General features: G+C 37.3%; 1 protein-coding gene across 3 annotated transcripts in view; it reads left to right on the top strand.

The window, feature by feature from the left end:
• The window catches only part of TBCE (tubulin folding cofactor E), a 30,692-nt gene that overhangs the window by 4,441 nt on the left and 3,970 nt on the right, over positions 1–22,281 (top strand). For all 3 annotated transcript variants that reach the window (XM_010562637.1, XM_010562636.1, XM_010562638.1), the window contains exons 4-14: positions 7,306–7,491; positions 8,586–8,674; positions 9,347–9,446; positions 12,382–12,484; positions 17,790–17,866; positions 18,139–18,234; positions 19,677–19,741; positions 19,832–19,896; positions 20,380–20,532; positions 21,268–21,421; positions 21,971–22,039. In XM_010562637.1, coding sequence (XP_010560939.1) covers positions 7,306–7,491; positions 8,586–8,674; positions 9,347–9,446; positions 12,382–12,484; positions 17,790–17,866; positions 18,139–18,234; positions 19,677–19,741; positions 19,832–19,896; positions 20,380–20,532; positions 21,268–21,421; positions 21,971–22,039 — 1,157 coding nt within the window. The remainder of the gene's footprint in view (positions 1–7,305; positions 7,492–8,585; positions 8,675–9,346; positions 9,447–12,381; positions 12,485–17,789; positions 17,867–18,138; positions 18,235–19,676; positions 19,742–19,831; positions 19,897–20,379; positions 20,533–21,267; positions 21,422–21,970; positions 22,040–22,281) is intronic.

Here is a 22,281-nt window from a genome sequence, read left to right as displayed (position 1 = left end):
TAGTTGTAAAATGTCACATAGAAGGAAAAAAAAAAGAGATTATGGGGGAAGTAGGTCTAGCTTTTTATCTGCTAGAAGGTCTTCTGGAGATAAATGGAATTCCCTGATGTAGCAAAGGAGGCTGCTGTACTTGTATTGAGACCTGAGAGCAGTTCAGGGCTTGTTAAAGGATACACTTCATTATCAGTTCAGATCAAAGTTGTTCTCAAGCCAGCAAGTAGAGCTGTTTGGTCTCTGACCAAATTTATCTATTTATTTATCTATAATTTACCTATTAAATAATTTTAAATTAAAAAATAGCTATTTTGAAATCCTTTCTGGGAGTACTGTCTCTTACCTGGAGCCAAACAGTCATAAACGGGGAAACAGTAGATTACGTTCAGTAGCGCAAATCAGAATTCTTAGTATGTATCTTCTTAACTTCCACGTTTGTGTAAGGTGGAAGCCCTGGAGACCTCATTATCAGAAAATGAGATGATAAAACAAAATCCATTCTTTAGAAAAATAAATAAATAACCCCCACACACACACCTGTGAGGACTGGATATTTTTTCCCTTGTATCTAATAATAATAAAACAAGGCTTAAGGAGGATAAGCGCACTTAATGCAAGGAAAAAAATCAACATTGCTGGATTTTGCTTAGTTAAGAAAAAGAACTGGAAATTATGGTCTTAGAGCAACCATGTCTTTTGAATGAAGGTATTAGCAAAGTTGCTTCTTATATGCTTTGAATTTAATTGAAGCAGTTTCCAAGTTGAGGCTAGTTATATTCTGCTGTAGAAGAAATAATAAAAATAATTGGCTGGCCATTCCGAATCTCTCTGGACAGAAGCAGCAAATGAACGTGTTGTGGATGTTTTTCAGAAACTTCAGTGCTTTACATTTGTGTGTGTATATTATCTATATACATAGGCACAGACTCTTGCTTTTCTAGCAACCGTTAGTGTGCTCCCAGGAGATGAGATCTCACATAATGATCTCAATTCTTGCTGTAAGAATCAACTTTTTGAGTGAAGCTGTGTATACCTGCAACAAATTTAAATGTAGTGATCTTTAAATATGTTGTTCTTACAATACCTGTTCTTTGTTATCAGTTTTGTTCCAATCAGACAAAATCCTTCTGGAGTCTAAGAGAATATATAATAGTACCAGCAGTCAACCGTGACTCACAGACATAACCTTCTGTCTGCAGACTAGTTTGTAGTTCATGTACCAGTTGTGAAGATGTAGGCAAACTTAAGTAAAAAATGGTTACCTTATTTTACCAAAAAGATGCTAAAAAAATAAAAAAACACAACCTAAAATGTCACCTCTACTACTACTGTTTGAGAGCGAGGGGGAAATTATGTTTCTTTATATAATGTGTATACACATATAAAAATAATTTTATTTCCCCCTCCCCCTCAAACCTTATCAGTGAGCCTACTTTGCTCACTCCCTGAATTCTGATAAGCAGAAGCAGCTGATGGAGTAGCTTGTACTGTAAACAAATGCAATGAAAGGACATTTTTTTAACTCCCTTTTAACGTAATTTTGAAAAGAATGCTTTAAAAAAAAAATCTTAGAGTGACATTTCAAAATAAGAACATAAGAGGAAAATAAAACTGAATTTGAGATTCTCATTACCAGAGGATCTTCTTTGTAGCCCTTACTTGGGCAAATCAATAGGTCTGCTTACTACAGCTATATGTGGTCTTTGTAGGAGGTTTTTTGGAAATATAACCTAAACTTTTATGTTTCATGGCAGTACGTTTATCTGGGTCATATATTATGTGGTGCTAATTGAACTTCTTAAGAATATGTGAACCAAAGAACAAGACAGGCGTACTTCAAACTATGTTGACATCATGGGCATGTTCATCAACTCTGGATGAGCTGGCAATGTATACTCTAGTGGCATTTTTGTGAAATTTTTTTTCTCATAATAAGGTCTTGTTTCCTGATAACGGACAAAGCTATTATTTTAGCTGTCAGTTGCAGTAGTGTATCATGTAATTAAAATAAGCTGTGCTCTACAGTCCTTCAAGAGAAATGAGGAGTAATCAAGCCTAAAATAGTGTTAAAATTTATATACAGCTTTTGAAACATGAGTATGCTTTCAAATAAGTTCTTTCACATCGTTATATGCATGTGCTCCCCTGGGAGATGTGGGTTACAAGCACACACACCTCCCCTGGGAACGTGAGTGCCTTAGCTGCACGCACCTCCTGTGGGAGACACTGGTGCTCCAGCTTCTGCGTCCCTGTGCTGCTTCCTGCAGTCTAGTAACGTGCATGCTGGTGGAAAGCATGGTCACACTGAGATGCGGGGCATATATGTCGCTCCCCACGATGCCTGTCCTTGCTGGGCACAGGCTCACCTCGGCGTCTGACTAGGAGGCAGCTCTGTCTGGCCTAGGCAGAGATGTATGTGCTGCTGGTGGGGTGACTTTTGACAGCATCAAACCAGGTTTTGACTGCTGTGCTGGTGTACCCTCTTCTTTCCCCCCACAGTTCAAGCTTCTTTTATGCTTCCTGTCAAGTGGAGTCCTTCCTGCCCCCATTTAATCTGGCAGAAGGGTCGTCTTCCTCCTTAGTCCTCCTCTCAGTCAGTTTTGGGTATTCCATTCACACATAGTGTTTACACAGGCATTGCTGTTTCAGCAGCTGGTTTTATCGTTGCCCTTTTGCTGGGGAAGATGTGTGGATTACCCAGCAGCAGATGACATACTTCTCTACTTACCTCACAAGATGGGAGTAACATGCTGCTGTATCACGCATTTAGACTACTTTGAGTCATCCCTGAAAGGAACACATCCCCCCAACTAAGGAATATGTTTTGTTCTTCACAGACCACTTTCCAGGGTGGTATTTCAGCAGATACTGTTACTAGAAGTATTGACCATGTTAAATTGTAATCCATTTCCCCAGGTTTGACTTTCACAACAAGCCAGAGAAACAGAGGGAAGTATAGTAAAGCTTGTTTCTGTGATGTTTTCAGCCTGGCAGAATTGCAATTGCTTCTCAGGTCTTTGTGGCCTTTCCCCCCACCTTGTGTTATTAAGTTTTCTTCTGGTGGGAACTTTGACTTTTGTATACTTGTGCAGTTCTGAAATGCCAAGTTATCCTGGCAAAAGCATTACGTGGTTTCAGTTTTTCCTCCAGTCAGTTTTATAAGTTGCGTGTGGACATGTTTTTAAATATACAGACAGCAGTTGTGACCAATCAGATGTTACTGTTTGCATGAAATTTATGCTCCTGTCCAAAAGATCTGTCTATATTAAATTAGACTATCTCTCCTTCAAGAATAACAGATTCGCCTCCAGGAGTATCTAATTAGAGCACAAACAAACCCTTCAAATACAGGAAGATGTCAATATCATTTTAGTGTCTATGAAGAAGAAGCGATTGCCATCTAGCAAGGGGAGAATGTGTTCCCAAGATTGCTTTTAACCTCAGAAGATATCAGTGAGGAAGTTTTGATTGTTTCACTGTACCCATCAGAGACTTCTGCTCTCTGCTGTCAATAGAACAGTGTTGAAACAAAACTGTTGTCCCTAACCACTATTCAAACACGTCCTGTGCTCCAGCAGAACCTTAAGATAGCATCTGGAACTGCAGATGTCTGTCTGTCTTTCTTTTGTGAAAGCTCAGACTCAGCTTTCAGGTCTGCTTTGACTAAGGTAAACTTGCAAGAACTTCAAGTACTTGCTGATGTTTGCAAAGCTTCTGCTGTGCAGTCAGGAATTTGATACACCATAGCACATTAGTGTTAGGTGTCACTTATAAGCATTGTTTGATGCGACAGCTGCCACAGACTGTTCTAAAACTTGAAGGGTTTTCTTTACTGCAGTGTGTAGATTCTTCTAAAAGAAGTCTGGTCTGCTGAGCACCTTCCCCTAAAAGGAAGAGATCTGTTCAGAACCTATCTAGAAAGATGTGCATGAATTCAACCGGCTGTATTTTATGACACCTTATGAGCTTTGTAGTGTGTGTGCTCCAGTCATGATGATAATTGTCTTGAGGTAATCATTGCAAACAGCCGGTACTGGACAAAGAAGCCCTTCCATCCACCTTTAGTGTCTAGGCTGATAAAGCTGACATCTCTCTCCTTGGCTCAGAAGCTTGCTTCTGCAGTCAGACAGCTCAAGTGTGTAACTGTTGGCAGAAAACAGTTTATGTACTACTGCATTATTCTTCAGGTACTGAGAAGTGTATGTGTGTGACATTTCTCTAGCGTGTGAAGAGCCATCGTGTGCCTGTAATGATGAGCAGTGCCACCACTTTTTTTTACATTAACAGAGAAGAATGATGCCAAATTTCCTCTTTATTCAGGGAAATGGTTAACCAGTGGAAGCTGATAGCTAATCTAAATTTTAATGAATATCTTTCAAGGGCCCTGGGCATGCTAGCAGATGGGCTGTATTGCTTCAGGCTACTGAATCATGAATAGGAAGCGTCCTACAAGCTGACTTCTGAGATTGGGGTCAACCTCTCTATTCAGTAAGAAGTGTCAGTATGAACCAGAGCCAGCTGGTTGTCAGAGCCCCATTTGGGCATATTTCGTATTTTCTGCTTAAGGAAATTGGGGCATATCTTTTACCACTTCATTTCTGCACAGTGTATTGTCCTGGCTGCAGGACATTTTACACACATGGGAGCAAAATCCCTGTTCTCAGATTTCTGAATATTTAGCTTAAGTCAGGTTGATCAGTAGTCCACTGGTTCTCCCAGCTCCTGAGATGCATGCTGGATGACTCTTTGGATTAGTATTTTTCTCTTTAGTTCCCAGTTATGGAGACTGATTGCTAATAGGTGTGCTTTTTCATGAGTCCAGGTGCTGTACATTAGTTGTCTGATATGTACATATGGCTTGTAGGGTTCATATTCCCTAGTGTGTGAGTTAATACAGGCAGTGTATTTTAGGGAAAACAAGTTACAGGTTAAGTGACCTCTCTCCTTGAACACAATCATTTGCCTGAAAATAGGTTACTATTGCAGTCTCCTTTTCTGTCCTTCTCTGTGACAGTTCTTGAAAAAAGTAGATCAAATTAATAGAATGGAACCGAAGGAGAAACTTAGGCTGTGGAATGGATTTGAGTATACATTAGATAAGATAGCATGCATAGTGGTTGGAAGTGATAGGAACAGGAGAGAGAAACCCTCTGATCTTGCTATGATCAAAACAAAAAACAGAAGGGTCTTGAGAGAGAAATGTACCATACTTTTCCTGTAGCTTCAAATGACAAGAAGCAAGGTAGCATTTTTTCCTAGGGATAGAACTGGCTCCTGCCAAGACAATGAGGAAGGAGATACCAATAGAAATGGTGACCTGAGAAGACAGAAGTGGACTTAGGAATGGATATGTTGATGGAGAGACCCAAAGGGCTTGTCTACACCAGGGATAAATGGCATGACAGGAGGGGTGCAGATGTGGGGGTCTAGATTAGCTCTGGTGAGAGAGTTGGGGAGAGCAGAGGAAGAAAAGTAGCAGAACTGTTGAGTGCAGAGGGATGGTGATGACAAAATGGGGAGAATCAAGGTGATAGGAAAAAGGACAGGAGATGTCAGAATAAACATACAGCAGGACCTAGGGCGAATCACAGATAGACAAGAGTACAAGTTTTCTTTCCAGAGCCTGCACTGTCTGCCATCTATGAAGCTGTTTGACTTAATTAAATGCAAAAGTGATATACTTCACAGGTAAGAGATGTTATAGTTAAGAGGGTGAAAATGTCATTTACTGTTTTAAGAAGTGGTGTTAAGAAAGAGTCACATAATTTTTACATTTGAGGAAGTTTAACAGTTAAACTAGCCAAATGTTTGCAAGCTGTGAAGAGCTTCAAAGGAATGGAAGAAAAGACTTAAGGGAAGGTTACTGGATTAAAAATGTAGAGAACTGAAAATGCTTATTGAACATGAAAGTACACACTAGATTTACATTCTCTAAGAGTATGCCTTTCTGCTTGTCTTGTAATCATTGCGCTCTAAACTTAGTCACTACAAAACTAGACTGAAAATATTTTTGAAGTAAATAGTATCTAGTTTCTACCCAGACCTTTCTTTAGGATATGAGAGTACTTTAATAAGTATTAGAAATGTTAATGAATTAAACTGGTACAGGCAATTTCCAGTACTGATTTTTAAATAAAAATGTGAATATATGATGCCCAAGCTATTCCATCGACTTGTAATAGGTCCATAGGATTCAAGGTCTCTAGTTACTGTTTTTCTGAGAGAATTTTGAACTCTGTAGCATTGGTGGTTTATATTATGGTTTGCTAATTAGCCACTTGACGTTTACATGCTGTTTTGGAAAGAGGAGTTTTATTTACATAAGTGATTTCTTCCTCCTGGGTACTTTCCAGCCAAACTCTGTACTCTTCTCAGCTGGAAGGCAGACAGGTAATCATAACTACCAATTTTCTTCCTGCTGTTTTCTGACTGATCCTTCTATCAGATCCTCCATCTGCTCTGTGATACCATTCCCACAACTTGTCTCTGCCAGTTCTTCCTAGGTACTGTGTTTCCTTGCTAAGTTTGACAGAAATTGTCAAAGAAATTGGATGGCAAGAAATTGTTATGCAGTAAAGTTTTTTCAGTGCTCAAGAAAAACTAAGAAACTTCATAGGACTGTGTAGAACATACATTAGCTGGGTAATTCTGTTGAATATTCAGTTTCAAAATGATTACCGAGCTAGTACAATATTGTTACCAAGTAAGTATCAGAATTTTTAAAAGTTTGAGTTTGTATAAGAGTTCCAAGTGGTACGATTTGCATCTTGTGTCATTTGTGTGGATGGAAGGACAAGGCTGCGTTCTCTTAGAATTACAGGTGAATTATTTAAGTCAAATATAATGAGGCAATGACTATTCTGAGTATTCCTATGGGCCTTAGGCTGTGGGTAAGACTCCAGACACATTTGTTGTATGATTTAGGTAACTTTGTGTCTATCCATAGGTAGAAACTTAATTTTCTGGAAAAACCAAGTTCATAATGAGTTTGGAAACAACAGAGCAGTTATTTCTAATAATGGCACTGTCATTGTAATTTTGATGTGTAGGTACATTTGGAGATCTGGTGCTTCAGTTCTCGTGGCATCTCACAATGTGAACCTGTTGGGTCAAATACTATCAAAGATACTTTGCAAGTCTTACCTGGTCTGACTGAGTGGGAACAGTGATGTCTAAAATTAGCCCGTAGAATTGCTTTTTTGACTGCTTTGGTTCCCAGTATTTTAAAGAAGTAATAAGTAGTATTTTTGAGACTAGTCATTGTTACAATAACTTTTCATATTTCACCTTTTCCTGGCTGCTTTGTTCTAGGCATCCTAGAGGAGGATCGTTTATCCGGCCAAACAAGGCAAATTTTGGAGTAGATTTTCTTGCTGCAGTAAAGGATCGGTACGGATTGAATGATGAAGGTGTTCAACATGGAACAGAGAATACATTAGTATTTGGAAAGAAGACTGTAGAATTTGTTGGCATGGATTCTGTTGCAGAACAACAAAGGCAAGTGTAATATATGAAAATCTAAGATAGACTCTTAGCGATCGATTAGTCAAGTAGTAGTTCAACTGTAAGGAAAGGAAGCTGGCTGCCTTGCATATAATATTGTCATATCTCTAAAAGTAAGCCAAACTGCACTGTGGTGGAAGAGACAAGAAATCCTCCTATTGTGGCTTCATAATTTACCTGTTCTATGGATAGGAACTGGGATTATGTCATGCTTGTGTGCTCACAATCCTCATTTTGATTTCACAAAGTAGAAGGTGATGATATTTAGGGAGGAATGAGCAAGATAAATTATCATGATATTGTCAATAATTATACACATGCACGGTCCTTTTTAAATAGTTGTATTTTAATATTTTCTTAATATTGTACAGTGTTATTTCATCTTTGTTTACTCATCTCAGTAATGACTTTGTAACTAAGAGAGGGAAGGCATAAAGTCACTACTGCTAGCGAAGAAGTCTTTCGGTCAGTTCATGTCATGTTCACTTATCTGGAAGGGTAAGAAAGGAAGTAATTTAATGATGTGTAATAGATTGCAGTTTTAATGACCTCCAGCAGCAGAGAGGTATCAGTTCAGGAGGTGGCAATCTCCTTTTGAGCTGATATTCCACAACTATTCTCCCTTTGTCTCCGAGAACATACTAAGCAGTCAAAAATACTCTTTTTTTTTTGTCTTTTTTTGATTAAGTGATACAAAGAATGCTCAAATAACTTAGAACCTCTTGCAAAAAGTATTACAAGAAACCTGTTTAACTTGGAATCTCTAATTAAATTCCAATTTTCATAGCTATATTTTGTCTGTTTTGTCACTCTTTTCAGTTGGATGAGGGTTAGTTGGGTTTTTTGGGGGGAGGGGGTTGTGGTTCAACCAGACCTATTTTGTAGTAGCAATGTAAAGGCAAAAAACAGAGGAGATGTGTCTGTTTTTGAGTAAGAAAAACACTGATATGTAGCAATCTGCACATTGCTAATTCTAAAGGAGATGATATGTATGAAAAGGGTATTATTTAGTTGTAACAACCAGGTATTTATACAACATGCCTACTTCTGTTTGAAGATTACTTAACAGAATGTTCTTTCTCCTTTAGCCAACTGAACCGACTGGTAGATATCTCAGTGCATGAGTGTGCAGTGAGCCATGCTGGTCAGAAAGAGGAAATCAGCAGAACATGTCCTAGTATCCTTTTTTGCTATATTACATGATACCACAAATAAAGTATATATATTTTAGCATTCCAAGTGTTTACTTCAATGAATTATATTTGTTTCCTTTTATTAAAAAAAGTTTTAAAATGCAGTTTATATTTAGAAGCTTAATGCAATGATTACAGAGTTAAAAAGTACATATCTGCAATTTTTGAGAGAGAATGCAACTTGTGGATAAAAATAGAAATTTTGTCATAAGTTGCTACTGTAAGTGCAATTTCGGAAGGCTCCAGCAATGAGTTGTTTGGCTGGTTTTTTTTAATTTAACTCTAGAATAGATAACCCCATAAAAATCCAACTGATAATGTTCTCTAGGCACCAGAGGTTTCCAATGTATAATAAATAATGTATTCAATATAATGTGTGTCGTAGCAACGTTGCAGAAGTATAAAGCAGGTATTACTTGTTCATTTATAAGGACTGGTAAGAGTTCCTGTCGATACAGGAATTAATCCATTTTAGGATCTGTAAAGTTAAGCTGTTTTATAAAACTGTAAGCCATTTCTGTAACTGAGCAGTAGTATGTCTTAGCCCAAACAAGTGTAATCTATTTCTGTTTATTTGATTCAAATACAAACCCTAATTTTAATTTCTGAAAAAGGAAGTTCAGATTTGAGATAAGTTTCTTAATGTGAAATTTCAGATATCAGGCATATAAATCTATCAAAAAATCTGATATCATCTTGGGAGACAGTAACAGCTATTGCTTCTCAAGTTCAAAATCTGGAAACACTTAATCTCAGGTATAAATATTCATATTTGGGTTTCTGTTCCTTTGGGGTAGGGACAAAAAAGAAGAGGCTCTTTTAGATACGGGGCCAGCTTTCTAAAGGTAACTGGATGCCTCGATACTCATTTTTGTGGGAGCTAAGTTTTTAAATACTTCTTGTTTAAATCTTGTCCTTAAACATCTTGTGTGTGTGCTATATTTTTCAGACATCCCTTTTCAAGGAAAGACTAGGACCCTAGGAGTTTAGCATCTGTATAAAACTAAATTCTGGAGAAGTGCTTGGGACAGATGGATGTTGACTGGAGTTTGTAAAATTAGAAAAATCACAGTTGTCTGAAAAATAGAATACAGATTTCAGCCATTAAACATTTACAGGGATTTAGGCATTTGTCAATGTGTTCTGCATAACAGATTTCATCATTTTAATGCAAATTGGCTTGTTGGCTAGGGAGACTGGAATAAAGTGCATTATAGATTTTTACAGGGTGCTGTAGACTCTTTTAAGCAATTAGACTGAAGGTAAAAAAAAGTTACTCAGAGTACTTTTATAGAAATGAGGAAACAAGGAGTATAGAAACTTAGGTTTACAGCTTAATAAGGTGCCCTTATATACTTCTGTGACATCTAAGACAATTAATTCTCTTTTAAATTTTAAAGCTTAGTTCGCCCCAAGGCGGAACTGACTTAACGTTTATGCATCCACTCTGCATGTGTGCAGTGAGTCAGGTTTGCAGCAAGGAGACCACCTTCACAGCAGACATAGCCAAATCTGCTGTGTGCATATGCAGCAGGTCAGACTTGTGCGCAGGGTCTGCATGGCACTGGCAGGGTGTGGGGACTCTGGGGACTTCCCCTCAGAGGAAGCCAAGACCTTGAGGTGGCACCGCTGCAGGAGTTTGCCTGTGAAAGTGCAGTAGTAACACATCCTCATCACTTAAAAATCTCTCTTAGCATTTTTTAGTTAGATTTAGCAGTAGCTATCTGTTTGCCTTCTGGGTTTGCAAACCCATTTGGGGTTTTTTCATAGCTTAGAGATTTTTTGCTACATAGAAAAAGTGTAAAGTAAATATATTTTCATTTTCTTTTAAAGTCATTCCAAGTGTCTTAAGACTTTATCTCTGGTTTTTATTATTGATATATTCTGACTGCCCAGGCAAGTCTTTATTTAGGAGCCCACTTTTGTTTAAGAATGATGCTTTACCAACAGTCATGCCAAACTAAAATATCCATAATGCTTTAACCCCACCTTAAGTATTCCAAGACCCAGTCTATTTCTGTCCTGAGATGATGCTGTTAAGAACTGTAAACTAGGGGAAAATCTCTTGTACAGTGATGACATTGGAAAAGGAGGGAGGATGTTGTGAAGTAAAGCTGCAATTCCATCAAAACAAGAAAGAATTCACAAAATAATTTCAAAATAAAGAACATTTCTAGTATACACCTATACACTATAGCTGGCACATGGCAGAATACTTTTCTGGTGTGGACTAGCACAATAGATTAAAGTTTGTAAATAGTTAGCAGCCTAAACCACTAATTTTGAGAAGTTAATGTTATAGGTGCAACTTCAGGAAGTTTGTTTTATTGTCAAGGTTAACACCTTGACTGCTGACTCTTCAAGTGGAGTTGTTCAGCTGTTTTGGAGGTCTTACTAGTCATTGAAGACAGCAGCAGGGCAATAGGACTGAAGGCAGAAACCCAAAATAAGACTTTTTTTTTTTTTTAAGAGTCTTGGAGATCTGTGTTGAGATTAGCAGCTTCCAAAGCCTTCATTGTACAGTACGCATAATGTAGCTAAAACAATTGAAAGTGATGTAAGCTAAATTGAAATAAATACCAAGCTAATTTGATTAAAAAAGTGACCCTGGGTTTTTTATTTGTTGTTATAGTTAATGTGACAAAAATGTATTTTTTTAGAATAGTTGTAGATTTTCCATTTTCTTCAATAGCACTGAACAGCTGTTTGCAACCTGGGTGCTATTTGTGAATCTAACTTTGCCTAGAGCGTATGTTCTCATGATTTATTATTATCAGCATGCATGAGAATACAGAGAATTTATATTAATTCACCTACAATAATTTTTTTTTAGTTTTTCATCATTGAGAAGTGTAGTCTAGACTGAAGGGTTTTCAGAAGTTATTTGTGATAAAATTGGAAAGCAAAATGGGATTGATGATGGAATCTGATCCTTATGACTACAAAGTGAAACAGTCTGAATTTGTTTTTTATTGTTTTGACCTGTTTACTTGAAAAAAGAAAGACATTAGCAGGTAAGTCTGTTACTGATTTTTTTGTGCAAGGAATGTTGGAAGAAGAATAAAAGTGATTAGCCATCCACCTGGCTCTCTAAAACCTTGTTTAAATGGGGATATTTAACCCATAAGTATGTAAGTGTAACTACAGTGATAGATTTTTATCATAATATGCAGGTAGATCAGATCTTAGGAAAGAAATAAAAACTTTTGTTTGGGGGTGAGTAATGAAAACTAATTTGAAGACTGCAGATTTGAGAATCTTTTAACTGTTTTATAGTGTTATATTGCTATTTAGAGTGGATTTTACATCCTTTTGTTTTACTGGGGACTGGATAGTCATGTAGGCTCTTTTTTTCAATTGACACTAAGGAGTTTAAGCCCAAAATCTGACTTTGTTTCATTTAATAGTAATGAAAATCATTATTTTCATATTCAAAACTTAGGGGAGGAAAAAGGGGGAAGGAGGCCACAGATGAATAACTATGCATTCATGAAGTAGGAAAGTAAATTAGGAAGGAGTACATTTTAATATAACTAGACAATATTTTATAATATTTTAAAATGTGACACCTTGGCAGTGACTTTTTAAATTTCTTTGTGTAAATTGTTTTTGTCTTTCACACATAATTCCAAATTAGTCACTCAAATAAATGCAATTATTCATTATACTGATAATTATTCTTTTTACACAGTGAAAACAAAATGAAATTTCCATCTACATCAACTTCTGTATCCAGTGTATTTTCAAAATTGAGGATTCTGGCACTTAATCAAACTCAGATAACATGGACAGAGGTAATAACCTTTTGTGGTTTTATTTTTATTTATGTTGTTAGGTTTTTGAGGCAAGGAAAGCACAGTGAACATTTATGCATTATGTTATTCTACTGAATGTAATCATCCTTAGAAAAGGTGCCACAGTGTAACTGTATTAGTTACGTATTAATTAATGTAGTTCCTACATAATGTAGGAAGTTATATTGTCACAGGAGTCTAATAAGAAACATTTAACTTCATCCAGGTTTGTAAATTGCCAAGTCAAGATAAAGCAGTTGGAGTATAATATAATTTCATGTCCCAAAGGTTTGGGTGAATGAAAACTTCTTGTTTTCTTGTAGTTATTAAAGGCTTATCTGTATTTTTATGCATGTAATAGAACAAATGCAAATGGAAAGAACGCGTGTCATGACACAAAGTACTCGTTTTGGCATCACTTTGCGTCAGCAGGAGATTTGCTTAGTGTCTTTGCACATACTGACAATTCTCAAAATACATGAAGCCTGGTTACATGCAGCACAGATACAGCACAGAATATACAAAGCTCTGGTTTGTTCCAGGGACTGAAACATGCAAACATTTAAATGACTCTCCCCTAATATGATGTCTTATTAAGAATGAAGTCCTGTTGTCAAATATGTTAGCAGTGAGGCTTTTTTCAGAGATGGGGCTTATGAAGCACATCTCAGTAGTGCCATGTTACTTATAATGGCTTGTAAATTCCAGCCCATTATTTGGATTTCTCAGGGGCAGATTTTGTATGTACTGCATTGTGAAATTACCTGAATTTTCAGATACTTGCTGCCAGCTACTATCCAGTAATAGAGCACTTATGAAAACCAGGGTTTGAGTTAAGTAGAAAGAAACTTCATTCTCTTCTCTTGCAGCAGGGCTAGAGGAGGGTCATTGCTATATTTCAGTTTAGTGTCCATTCACTGTGCTCTTAAACCATCAGTGGGGTTTATGCTAGGACAGTTGATAATCCTTCCATAATAGCCGCAATATGAATGGGGAAGTGAATGGAAGAATTAAGTGGCTACAAACACTTTAAATGTTGTCTAGTGCTCATCAGAGTAAATCTGTGCATTGTGGTGTTTAAAATGTTGGCAGCTGCCAGCAGCTCTCCTCCATACCAGGGTGGCCGAAAGGCTGGCTGGAGCCATTGCTTCAGGCGGATTAGAGTTCTCTAGGGGTAGCCTTCAAGAGAGAAGCTCCAGGTTAGTCGGAGCAGTTTAAAATTACGTAGCTTTTGCATTTGTTTTTGAAAGTCTGCTCTAGTTGACGATTCATCATAGGCAATAAAGATATTTTTGGTTCCAAAATCTTTTTTTATAAAATTGAAATTTGCTTGATTCATTCCTTTATAAGTGGGGAGGCATAAGCCTGTGCTTAAAAGTGATGTTCCACAGCAGCCAAACAAAAGGGAAAAAATAAAGAGACCTACCTGACATTAATAATCTGTGAACAAGCCACTTGAAAATGTTACTGCTTAAGCTATATGGGGAGTTACTTGGAAAAGTCAACTTTTTAATAGAATATTATAATGAATATGATCCAGGCAAAAGAGAAATATGGTGATTGTCAATGGGAATATAAGCAAAGTCTGAAAATCCTGGAAATGTTTTAATTAAAATTAAAACAATTTAATGGTGAACAGCATTTCAAAATAACTTATTGCCATGTGTAAGAATATATGGCATGGGACAGTTTTAAAGAAGAGCAGACTTGTGGTGTTTTTTTCATTTGCTCCTCCTCTGTTTTGTAATATTTTTCACAGTAGAGGGACATGCTCAACTGTTCTGCAATTCTGTGTAACTCCACATTTACATGCTTTGAGCATCAGTTTTCCAAAAAGTTCTTTCATTAGTATATTATGTGCATATATCTAAATACATCTGAGATGTCTATTAATATATCATTTTAAAAGTTTATTACTGTATAATTGTCAATTGATTATTCAAAACGTAATATATAACCTTCAAGGGGGAAAGATGTCCTGTAAATGTCTTACAATTAGAAACCATTGACTTAGAAATTTAATTAATGCATTTGAGAGTAATGAATTCATATTTATGGCTCCAAAACCATTTTTTCTTATTCAGCATTTAGATCATAATGTTATATTTGTCATTCTGTTTTCAAACTAAGATCTTATATTTATAAAATAATCTACTATTATACAGGGTAAAAGAAAAATCTGGGTTACAGCAGAGGTGCAGGATCATGTTTCTGACACTGGCAAGTAGCAGGTAGTTGGGAAAAATTCTTGGCAAAGGGCAAGCATATGGTACGAGCTTCTTATAAAGTAATCTGAAATTCTGGGGCTTCCTGAGCTGGAGACTATATATCTGTATTTAATTAATACTTGTGGATTTTTTGTTTCATGGTTTATCTAACTATATTAAGAACACATTTGAAAATTTTTATATCCACATCTTTTAACATCAGTTTAATTATGTGCTGTATGAAAAAATACCCTTTTTGGGTTTTGATCTTGCTGCCTGATCATTTCGTTGAATAATTCCCAATATTTTATATGCAAGTAACTGAGAACAGCTATTCTCTGTTTCATAGCTTTGATTTCTGTTAAGCTTCTTTGTGCCTTTCCCATTTATGTTATTTGCTTCCTGGGATAAAGAGGCTAAAAATACAGGAACATCATGCACTTACATGGTGACAATTGTTTCTTGTCTTTATTTCTTTTGCAATAGATCTTGGATTTCAGTTTTTTGATCAGCAGTGGCTACTCCACTGGCTAGTCACTCCAACCTCCCCACTAGCTATCTACAAGCCCTCAATCTTTCCTGAATGTTAATTCGGTTTCAGACCTGTGAACTTTTGTTTCTGTATGGAAGCTGTTTTAAGCAACAGTTGAAAATTCAGCAATTTGAGTTTCTTAGAATTGTGATGTGACTGTCATTTGGTTTTGGCAATTTTCTAGTCATTTGGTCAGTCTATTGAAAAGTCTTCTGATACGTCAGTTTTGTGCAGTTTTTCTATTCCATCCATCACAACGCAGGGCTTTTGTGGGGGAATCCCCCAAAGGTTCTCTATAGTGAACATGCACCTAATTTCTCTTGACTGTGCAGGCTTCTTTCATGCTTCTTCATCACTAATAGATAAACTATTTTGGTCTGTCTTGTTAACATGGGGAAACACTATCCAAATTAAAGAGATAAAATATTGGTGTGTCCTGCTTTTGCTCTGGAGCAGGAAAAGTATCTGAATTTATAAGTTTACATGTGTTGCAGATATGGCAGTGTTACCGAAATCCAGAATAAAACTCCTTAACACCAATGTGAAGTTAAGAAGCAGGCACTTCGTTTATTGCAGCGCTGGGGACACGGGGGATCGCTCCTCCAAAGGCGTGTCCAACTTAGTATCAAAATCCATCAGTTTTTATTGACTTTTTCTGTCAGGTCATTGTGACATAAACTCTTTACATAAAAATGCATACTATGCTTGTTCTTAAATTTAACCTTTATAATGATTGGTCCTTTGATTATATAACCTTATCAATATTCTTATTTAAAAACAATCATTGGTCAGTTACACTTAGCTCTACTGATTGGAATCTTCGATACTCAAATCGAGATGGGAAGGGTAAGGGGGTTTCCAAGCAGCAAACTGGTGTCCGTGACGGTTTCCTTAGTTTCTTGAAACAAAACATAGAAAAACCAGTAACTTCTGGTGAGGTTTCTATGGTTAGCTATTTCAAACTTTAACAATATTAAGGTTCCTATAGTCACACATATATAACACAGTTCCTAAAGTTTCTATGCCTACATTTCAAACTTAACAATCCTATACATTATGCTTCACAATGTTACTTCTTAATCAAACCTAACTCTACTATGTGATTAAATTTTGATTTCTTTACCAGAATATTTGCAACAGCAGCAGGATGAAGTTTCGTATTTTTTGGTGTGAAGCAGTTGAGCCCCAAATCGTATGCCCACACTTGAAGAGATCTCAGTGTTAATATTTCATGTTGTATATATAATGAGACAGTTATATATACATCCAGCTGTATAACTTCATACAGCTGTAATGGAGAGAATGAAGAATAGTTGATGAAAGGAGGCTTTTTGGTGTGTAGGATAGTGGACATTTATAGGAGAATCAGTTAGCTATATACATAACAAATTGAATTTGATTGTCCAGATCTCTGACCTTCACTGCTTTGTAACCTTTGTAACCTCCTTTAAAACAAGCTTTAGGCAATTATGCTGTGCATGTGTACATCTGTGTTCTTGCATTTCAAAAACTTTGAATCTGCTAGCCAGTTACAAATGCATTTTGAAAAGAGGTGGGGGCTTAAAAATAACTTAGTACAGGTTCCAAGAAAATAGGAATGTAGATCGAAGAAAGAGCCCCTCTAAGTTTGCTAACTAAGGAAGGAGTAGCAGGATGAGCTCACACTTGATTTGCCTCTGGAGAATACACACAAGAAAAACCTCAGAGAATAAAATAATTTGCGACTCAGAGGCACAAACCTGTAGAAAACCAGCCAGTTCCAGTGCTTATGGAACTCCCATTTGCTAAAACTGCATATTTTTTGACACTGTCACAATTGCCCACAAAATTAGGGTTTATGCCAGCATTTTCTATTGCTTTGTAATAAGTGTTTATTTTTAAAAGTTGTGTTATCTGCTGTTGATGTTTGTAAAAAATAGATATTTATAAAGTAAAATAATTTTAAAGTAATTTCAGGACATAAGATTTAAAACAAATGCATCTTTGTTCAATTTGTAGCCTTTTTGAACTAATTTGTTTTCTTCAGAGTACTTGAAAACTTCAGGATATGTGCTGACTTAATGCAGTTCTTGGGTTTTAGTGGTTTTGTGTGCTGGCACAGTCCCATGACAGAGAAGCCTTCAAGCTCTGATAAATTAAGACATTTTAAAAGTCTGTCAGAGCCAATGAGATGTGCAGAGGTTCCAGAACCATTAGCAGTCGAGTATATACTGCCATCTCCTCGCTTCATCGTAGGGAAAATCTGATCACTCCAAGCCCACTGAATAAAATAAACTCAGTTTCCAGGTCACACAGTCTGAGGTAGGTGAGCTGCTAGCCTCAAGCCTGGAACTGTAAGTCCTGTGACTGTGCAGAACTCCTTTGATGTCATCTGTGCTGGTAGATCCAGACACAGGAAAGAGCCAGCCGGAAGAAAGGGAGGGCTAGGCAATCCGTAATACTTGTTTCCCTGTTTTGGGGAGCTATGGCTTGTTCTGAATGTGTTCTGAGGAAATCTGCATAAAGTATAATTTCTGGAATAATTTTTCCCCAACTTTTGTTATATTAAATGAAGTTTTGCTCTTAGGTTCTTCTTTGTGCTCCAGGATGGCCAGCACTTGAAGAATTGTACCTTACTTCTAATAATATTACAGTTTTGGAAAGGTAAGATGAGTAATATCAGTCAGTCATTTGTGACTGATGTACTGCAAAGTTATATAGCAGATAAAGTTACATTCCTGTAATGTTTACTTCACCATGACATAATTGTAAAATAAGCAATGCAAACTTCACGTGATGTACTTCAAAACATTTACAAATGCACACAATCATTTGCATGCAGTTATATACTTAGAAAACTAGTGTTTTCATTAACAAATAACTTCAAATGTTCTGTGTTTGTGTTTGGTTGTGGGTTTTTTTCCCCACTGTGGCAGGCCTGATAATGTTCTGCAGACCCTGAAGTTGTTGGACCTTTCAGACAACCAGTTACTGGATGGAAATCAGCTGCATCTAATAGCACATCTCCCCAGGTAGCTGTTAAAACAAATTTGCTGGGAATTCTTTGTCCTTGGCTGTTCATCTCCATAGTCTTTGTTGACTGAAATATGGTAGTTTTGATTTTGCATGGAAGATCTATGGAATCTTGAAATGGAGGCATTTTGCCCTCTTGAGGAGAGTAACTGAATTATTTAATGAAGCTATTTTAATCTAATCTTATTTTTGTTGTATAGTAAAACATTCTTAAGCTGTATGTATGTTATTAGGTTTTCATTATATACTTATGAAAGGGAAGTGATTTATCACATTATTAAGTTCTTTATATGTTACTATGCACGGGGTTTTATCCAAGATGACAGGACTGTAGAGTTGGTGTGGAGTGGCAAAGCAAAGGAGCTATGGAAGTTGTTTCTTGGGAACAGTTTTCTGACCATGACAGTGTAATGCAGGTTCAGCAGCAGCTGCACAGCCATCTCAGGGTGGTTGGAGCCTGCAGAAAGCTGTTGGGCAGTTTGTTGGAAGGTGTCACTCCTGAGGCTGACAGGCTAAAAGTCGTTGGTGATGGATGCTTGCCATGAGCACTTTACACCCCTGGTGCCTACTTATTTGTCCTTTGTAAAGAAAGCAAAACAAAGAGGGGTTGGAGGGAGGTGAAGTGTGGTGATAATTCTTCCCTGTCTCTGTTATCTGCTCCTGATTATTAACTATGGGGAAGGTTACTGTTGTTACTTGACTGGTAGAGGTGTGTGGCACGTCCTCTGCACAGGCACTCTTTTGGAAGTTTCAGTGCTTTTTTGGGGTAGCTTAAAGACTTTGAAAGAGATGTTTGGTTTTGTTTTTTGTTTTTGTTTTTTTTTAATTTGAAGCACAACAAAAAAACCCCAAACAGCATAATCCCCATACTGCATTGGGTAAATGTATTTCTGCTTTCTCAAAAGAATGTCTGTGGCAATGCCCTTTAGACAGATTGTTCTGGTTTACTGTACTCTCAATAGCAGCGTCTTTATGGTAGTTACAGGCTTGAGCTACAATTCCTTGCTTTGGGGTTACCATCCAGGGAAAGTAGGTGTGCGTTCCTTAAGCACGTCAGTTACAGTGACCGGAAAATTGTGGGACTAATATGACAGTTTTGCTATTTGCAGAATTATTATCTTGCACTGTACACCAGAATAGCAGCCATGATTTTAATTAGCCACAAGCTATTTAAAAAAATCGTTTGGAAAATCACACCGTTTAAATCCAGGAGCCATTTTGAAAGCTTGAAATTATTGCACTTTATTGTCTGAAAAATTTATTCCCTGAACACTCTGCTGAAGTCTGGGTACTGTCTGTGAAGCTGCTGTTCATTTCTCAGTGATTATGCATCATGTCAAAAGTTTATTAGATCTTTGTGTGAAAAGAAACTGAGGTAGTATTTCTTTACAAAAAAATTCCCGTACCATGTACAGTAATCATTGTATCTATTAAATTTCAGATTAGAACAGCTAATACTTAGAAACACTGGAATATCTTCTATACACTTTCCTGATGCTGGATTTGGTATGTAAAAGGAGTAATTTATTTATAGCTTTGTAATTCTGTTTACAAGACAATAGTGAAAACTTTATTTAAACTTACTCTTTTTCCTAGGATGCAAGACTAAAATGTTTCCTTCACTAAAACGCCTTGCAATAAATGACAATAAAATATCACAGGTAGGCTAGATTGTGATAGTTTCACATTTCGTAAATACACGTATCTTTGCTTAAGAGTAACTTGCAAATTGCTTTTTTAAAATTTCTTTGATCGTATGTGTAAGATCCTGAGGTAACTATTGAATACTTTGATCAACACAGAGGCATAATTTAAAAATTTAAAAACATTTCTTAACATCTCAGTTAAACATGTTTATGGTAGCTAGTCATATCCCTCTGCTACCTCATAATTCCTCTCGCAGAATTCTAATGATCTAAAATGCTGAGTAGTTCCTTGTTTGTTTGTTGGTTTTTTTTAACTTAATTAAATGTAATGCAGTTTTTTCCTTAGCTAAATGAACAGGATGAAAGTTCTTGGTTCTGCTGACCAAAAGAATAGTTTCAGTCATGGTCATTGTACAGCAAAAGTCAATGTTATTGTGTATTGTTCTGAAATGAAGTATGTTTTATGTTTCCTCCAAAGACTGTTCCCTTCCATTTCAGTGGTCATCTATCAATGAGCTTGATAAACTGTCGAGTTTGCAGTCACTGCAGTGTCACAATAACCCTTTCATGGACACAGAGAAGAACCCAGAGACCCTGAGACAGCTAATTATTGCCAAGATAAGTCAACTGAAGGTTTTGAACAAGTCTGAGGTACGTGATACTTCAACAAATTGCATGAGTCTGGAGAAAAACATTAAATCATTACCTGAGGAATTGTTTTCAGTTTCTTTTAAGACTACTGTTTGTTTGGGCGCAGGGAAAGTAAAGTGATGACTATTCCATCACCTAGTCAATGGGGCATGCTGTAAGGCTACAAGATCCAGCCCTGTTTGTGAATGCTGCTGACTCAGTGGGGACTAGGACAAGATGGAGGAAGGGTGGTTTTTTTCAAGTGCCTGAGTTGTGTTGAAGTTGCAGGACTGTTAACAAAACCATACTCTGGCCAAAAAAAAAGAAAAAGCAGCGTAGTTGAATCTGTTTCACTGACAGTAATACAAGCATTTGCCTTCTGCAATAGAAGAATAGCATTATCTAAACCAAATCGAACTTTCAGCAAACATTTATCATAAAAGAGAGTAGAAGCAGCCTCTGTTCCATATCTACAAAAAACTTCCTTGCATCATCATATGCAGTAACATCTTTGCTTAGCTATTCATTTATGGATCGGTCAGTACATGGAGGTGGGCGTTGTAAGATTCTTAATAGCTTTAAAATGTACTGAATATATGGGTCAGTCAGTACTTGGGGATGGGGTTTGTAAGATTCTTGGTTGCATTAAAACATACTGAACACCCAAGTGAGAGCAAGGAGTCAGTGTCATTAATTAGATTTTCTTCTCTGGAAAGTCGTATAATTACATTATGTGCCATTCCTGTGCCAGTACAGATCCTTCCTGCTGAAAGAAAAGGAGCAGAGCTTGATTATCGCAAAATATTTGGAAATGACTGGCTAGCAGCTGGTGGGAATTGGAACCCAGAGAAAAACAAACCAAGTGAAGAATTTCTTGCTGCCCATCCCAGATACCCATCGCTTTGTCTTAGTAAGTACAAAAGTACAGTAAAATTAGCATTTCTTCACTTCTGGCACTGCAGTAGCGCTGGTTCGGTCTCTCTTCAGTTTTCCTTCCCCCTGATGCTTTTTCCATGTGCTTCTGCTACCTCAGGAAAGCCCACCCTTTGGCAGGCCTGTGCACAAATGGCTTTTGCTTCCATGGGGCAGCTGCATAGTACTGCACCCCTCTGGGCACTGCTGCCTCCCGGGTGACACCTGTGAGCATCTGCCCCATAACTCTAGTGGTGAGCAGGCAGTGGCTGTCTCCACCTGGGGCTTCTTTAAAGTGGGCATCTTAAGCAGCACCTCCATGTGCCCTCCATGTACACCCTCCTAAATGCTCTAGCAGTTGGTGAAGGCTTGTGCCTGCAGCACTTGGTGTTGCAGGAGCCTACCACTTTGTATACTTGGTATCCCAGCTGCTGAGGGAACTGAGGCAGCAGGCTCACACCTGACCCAACACCACCATGCTCTTGGGTCTACTGCTGAGGTTTAGTCTTTGAAGGGTTCATGTCTACCTGCACTTTCCTTCACACAGAGTATGGTGCACCTGAAGAAGGAGAACTGAAGGGACGACAGCCTTTGACTCTGAAAAATCAGCTTCTGAGTAAGAGGCCAGAAATGGTCAAAATTATTCCTTCTCTATTTAAGATATTTTACAAGCTTAGTGCTTCCTGGGTGTATATGGAGAACAAAAGGTTCAAAAGCCTTCCAGATGTCAGAGTTCCAGCTTGTAATTCTGCTTCTCTGAACTGTGTAGTGATGAGTTTGACTAGATACCTGCTTCTGCGTGCTCCATCTCACTTCCCCCTCAACCCAAGCCAAATGATTTTCTTAATTAAGACTTAA

The sequence above is a fragment of the Haliaeetus leucocephalus genome, unplaced genomic scaffold (genome assembly GCF_000737465.1).
Source record: "Haliaeetus leucocephalus isolate CR32 unplaced genomic scaffold, Haliaeetus_leucocephalus-4.0 Scaffold162, whole genome shotgun sequence".
Lineage (NCBI taxonomy): Eukaryota > Metazoa > Chordata > Aves > Accipitriformes > Accipitridae > Haliaeetus > Haliaeetus leucocephalus.
This window is presented reverse-complemented; position numbering and strand designations above follow the sequence as displayed.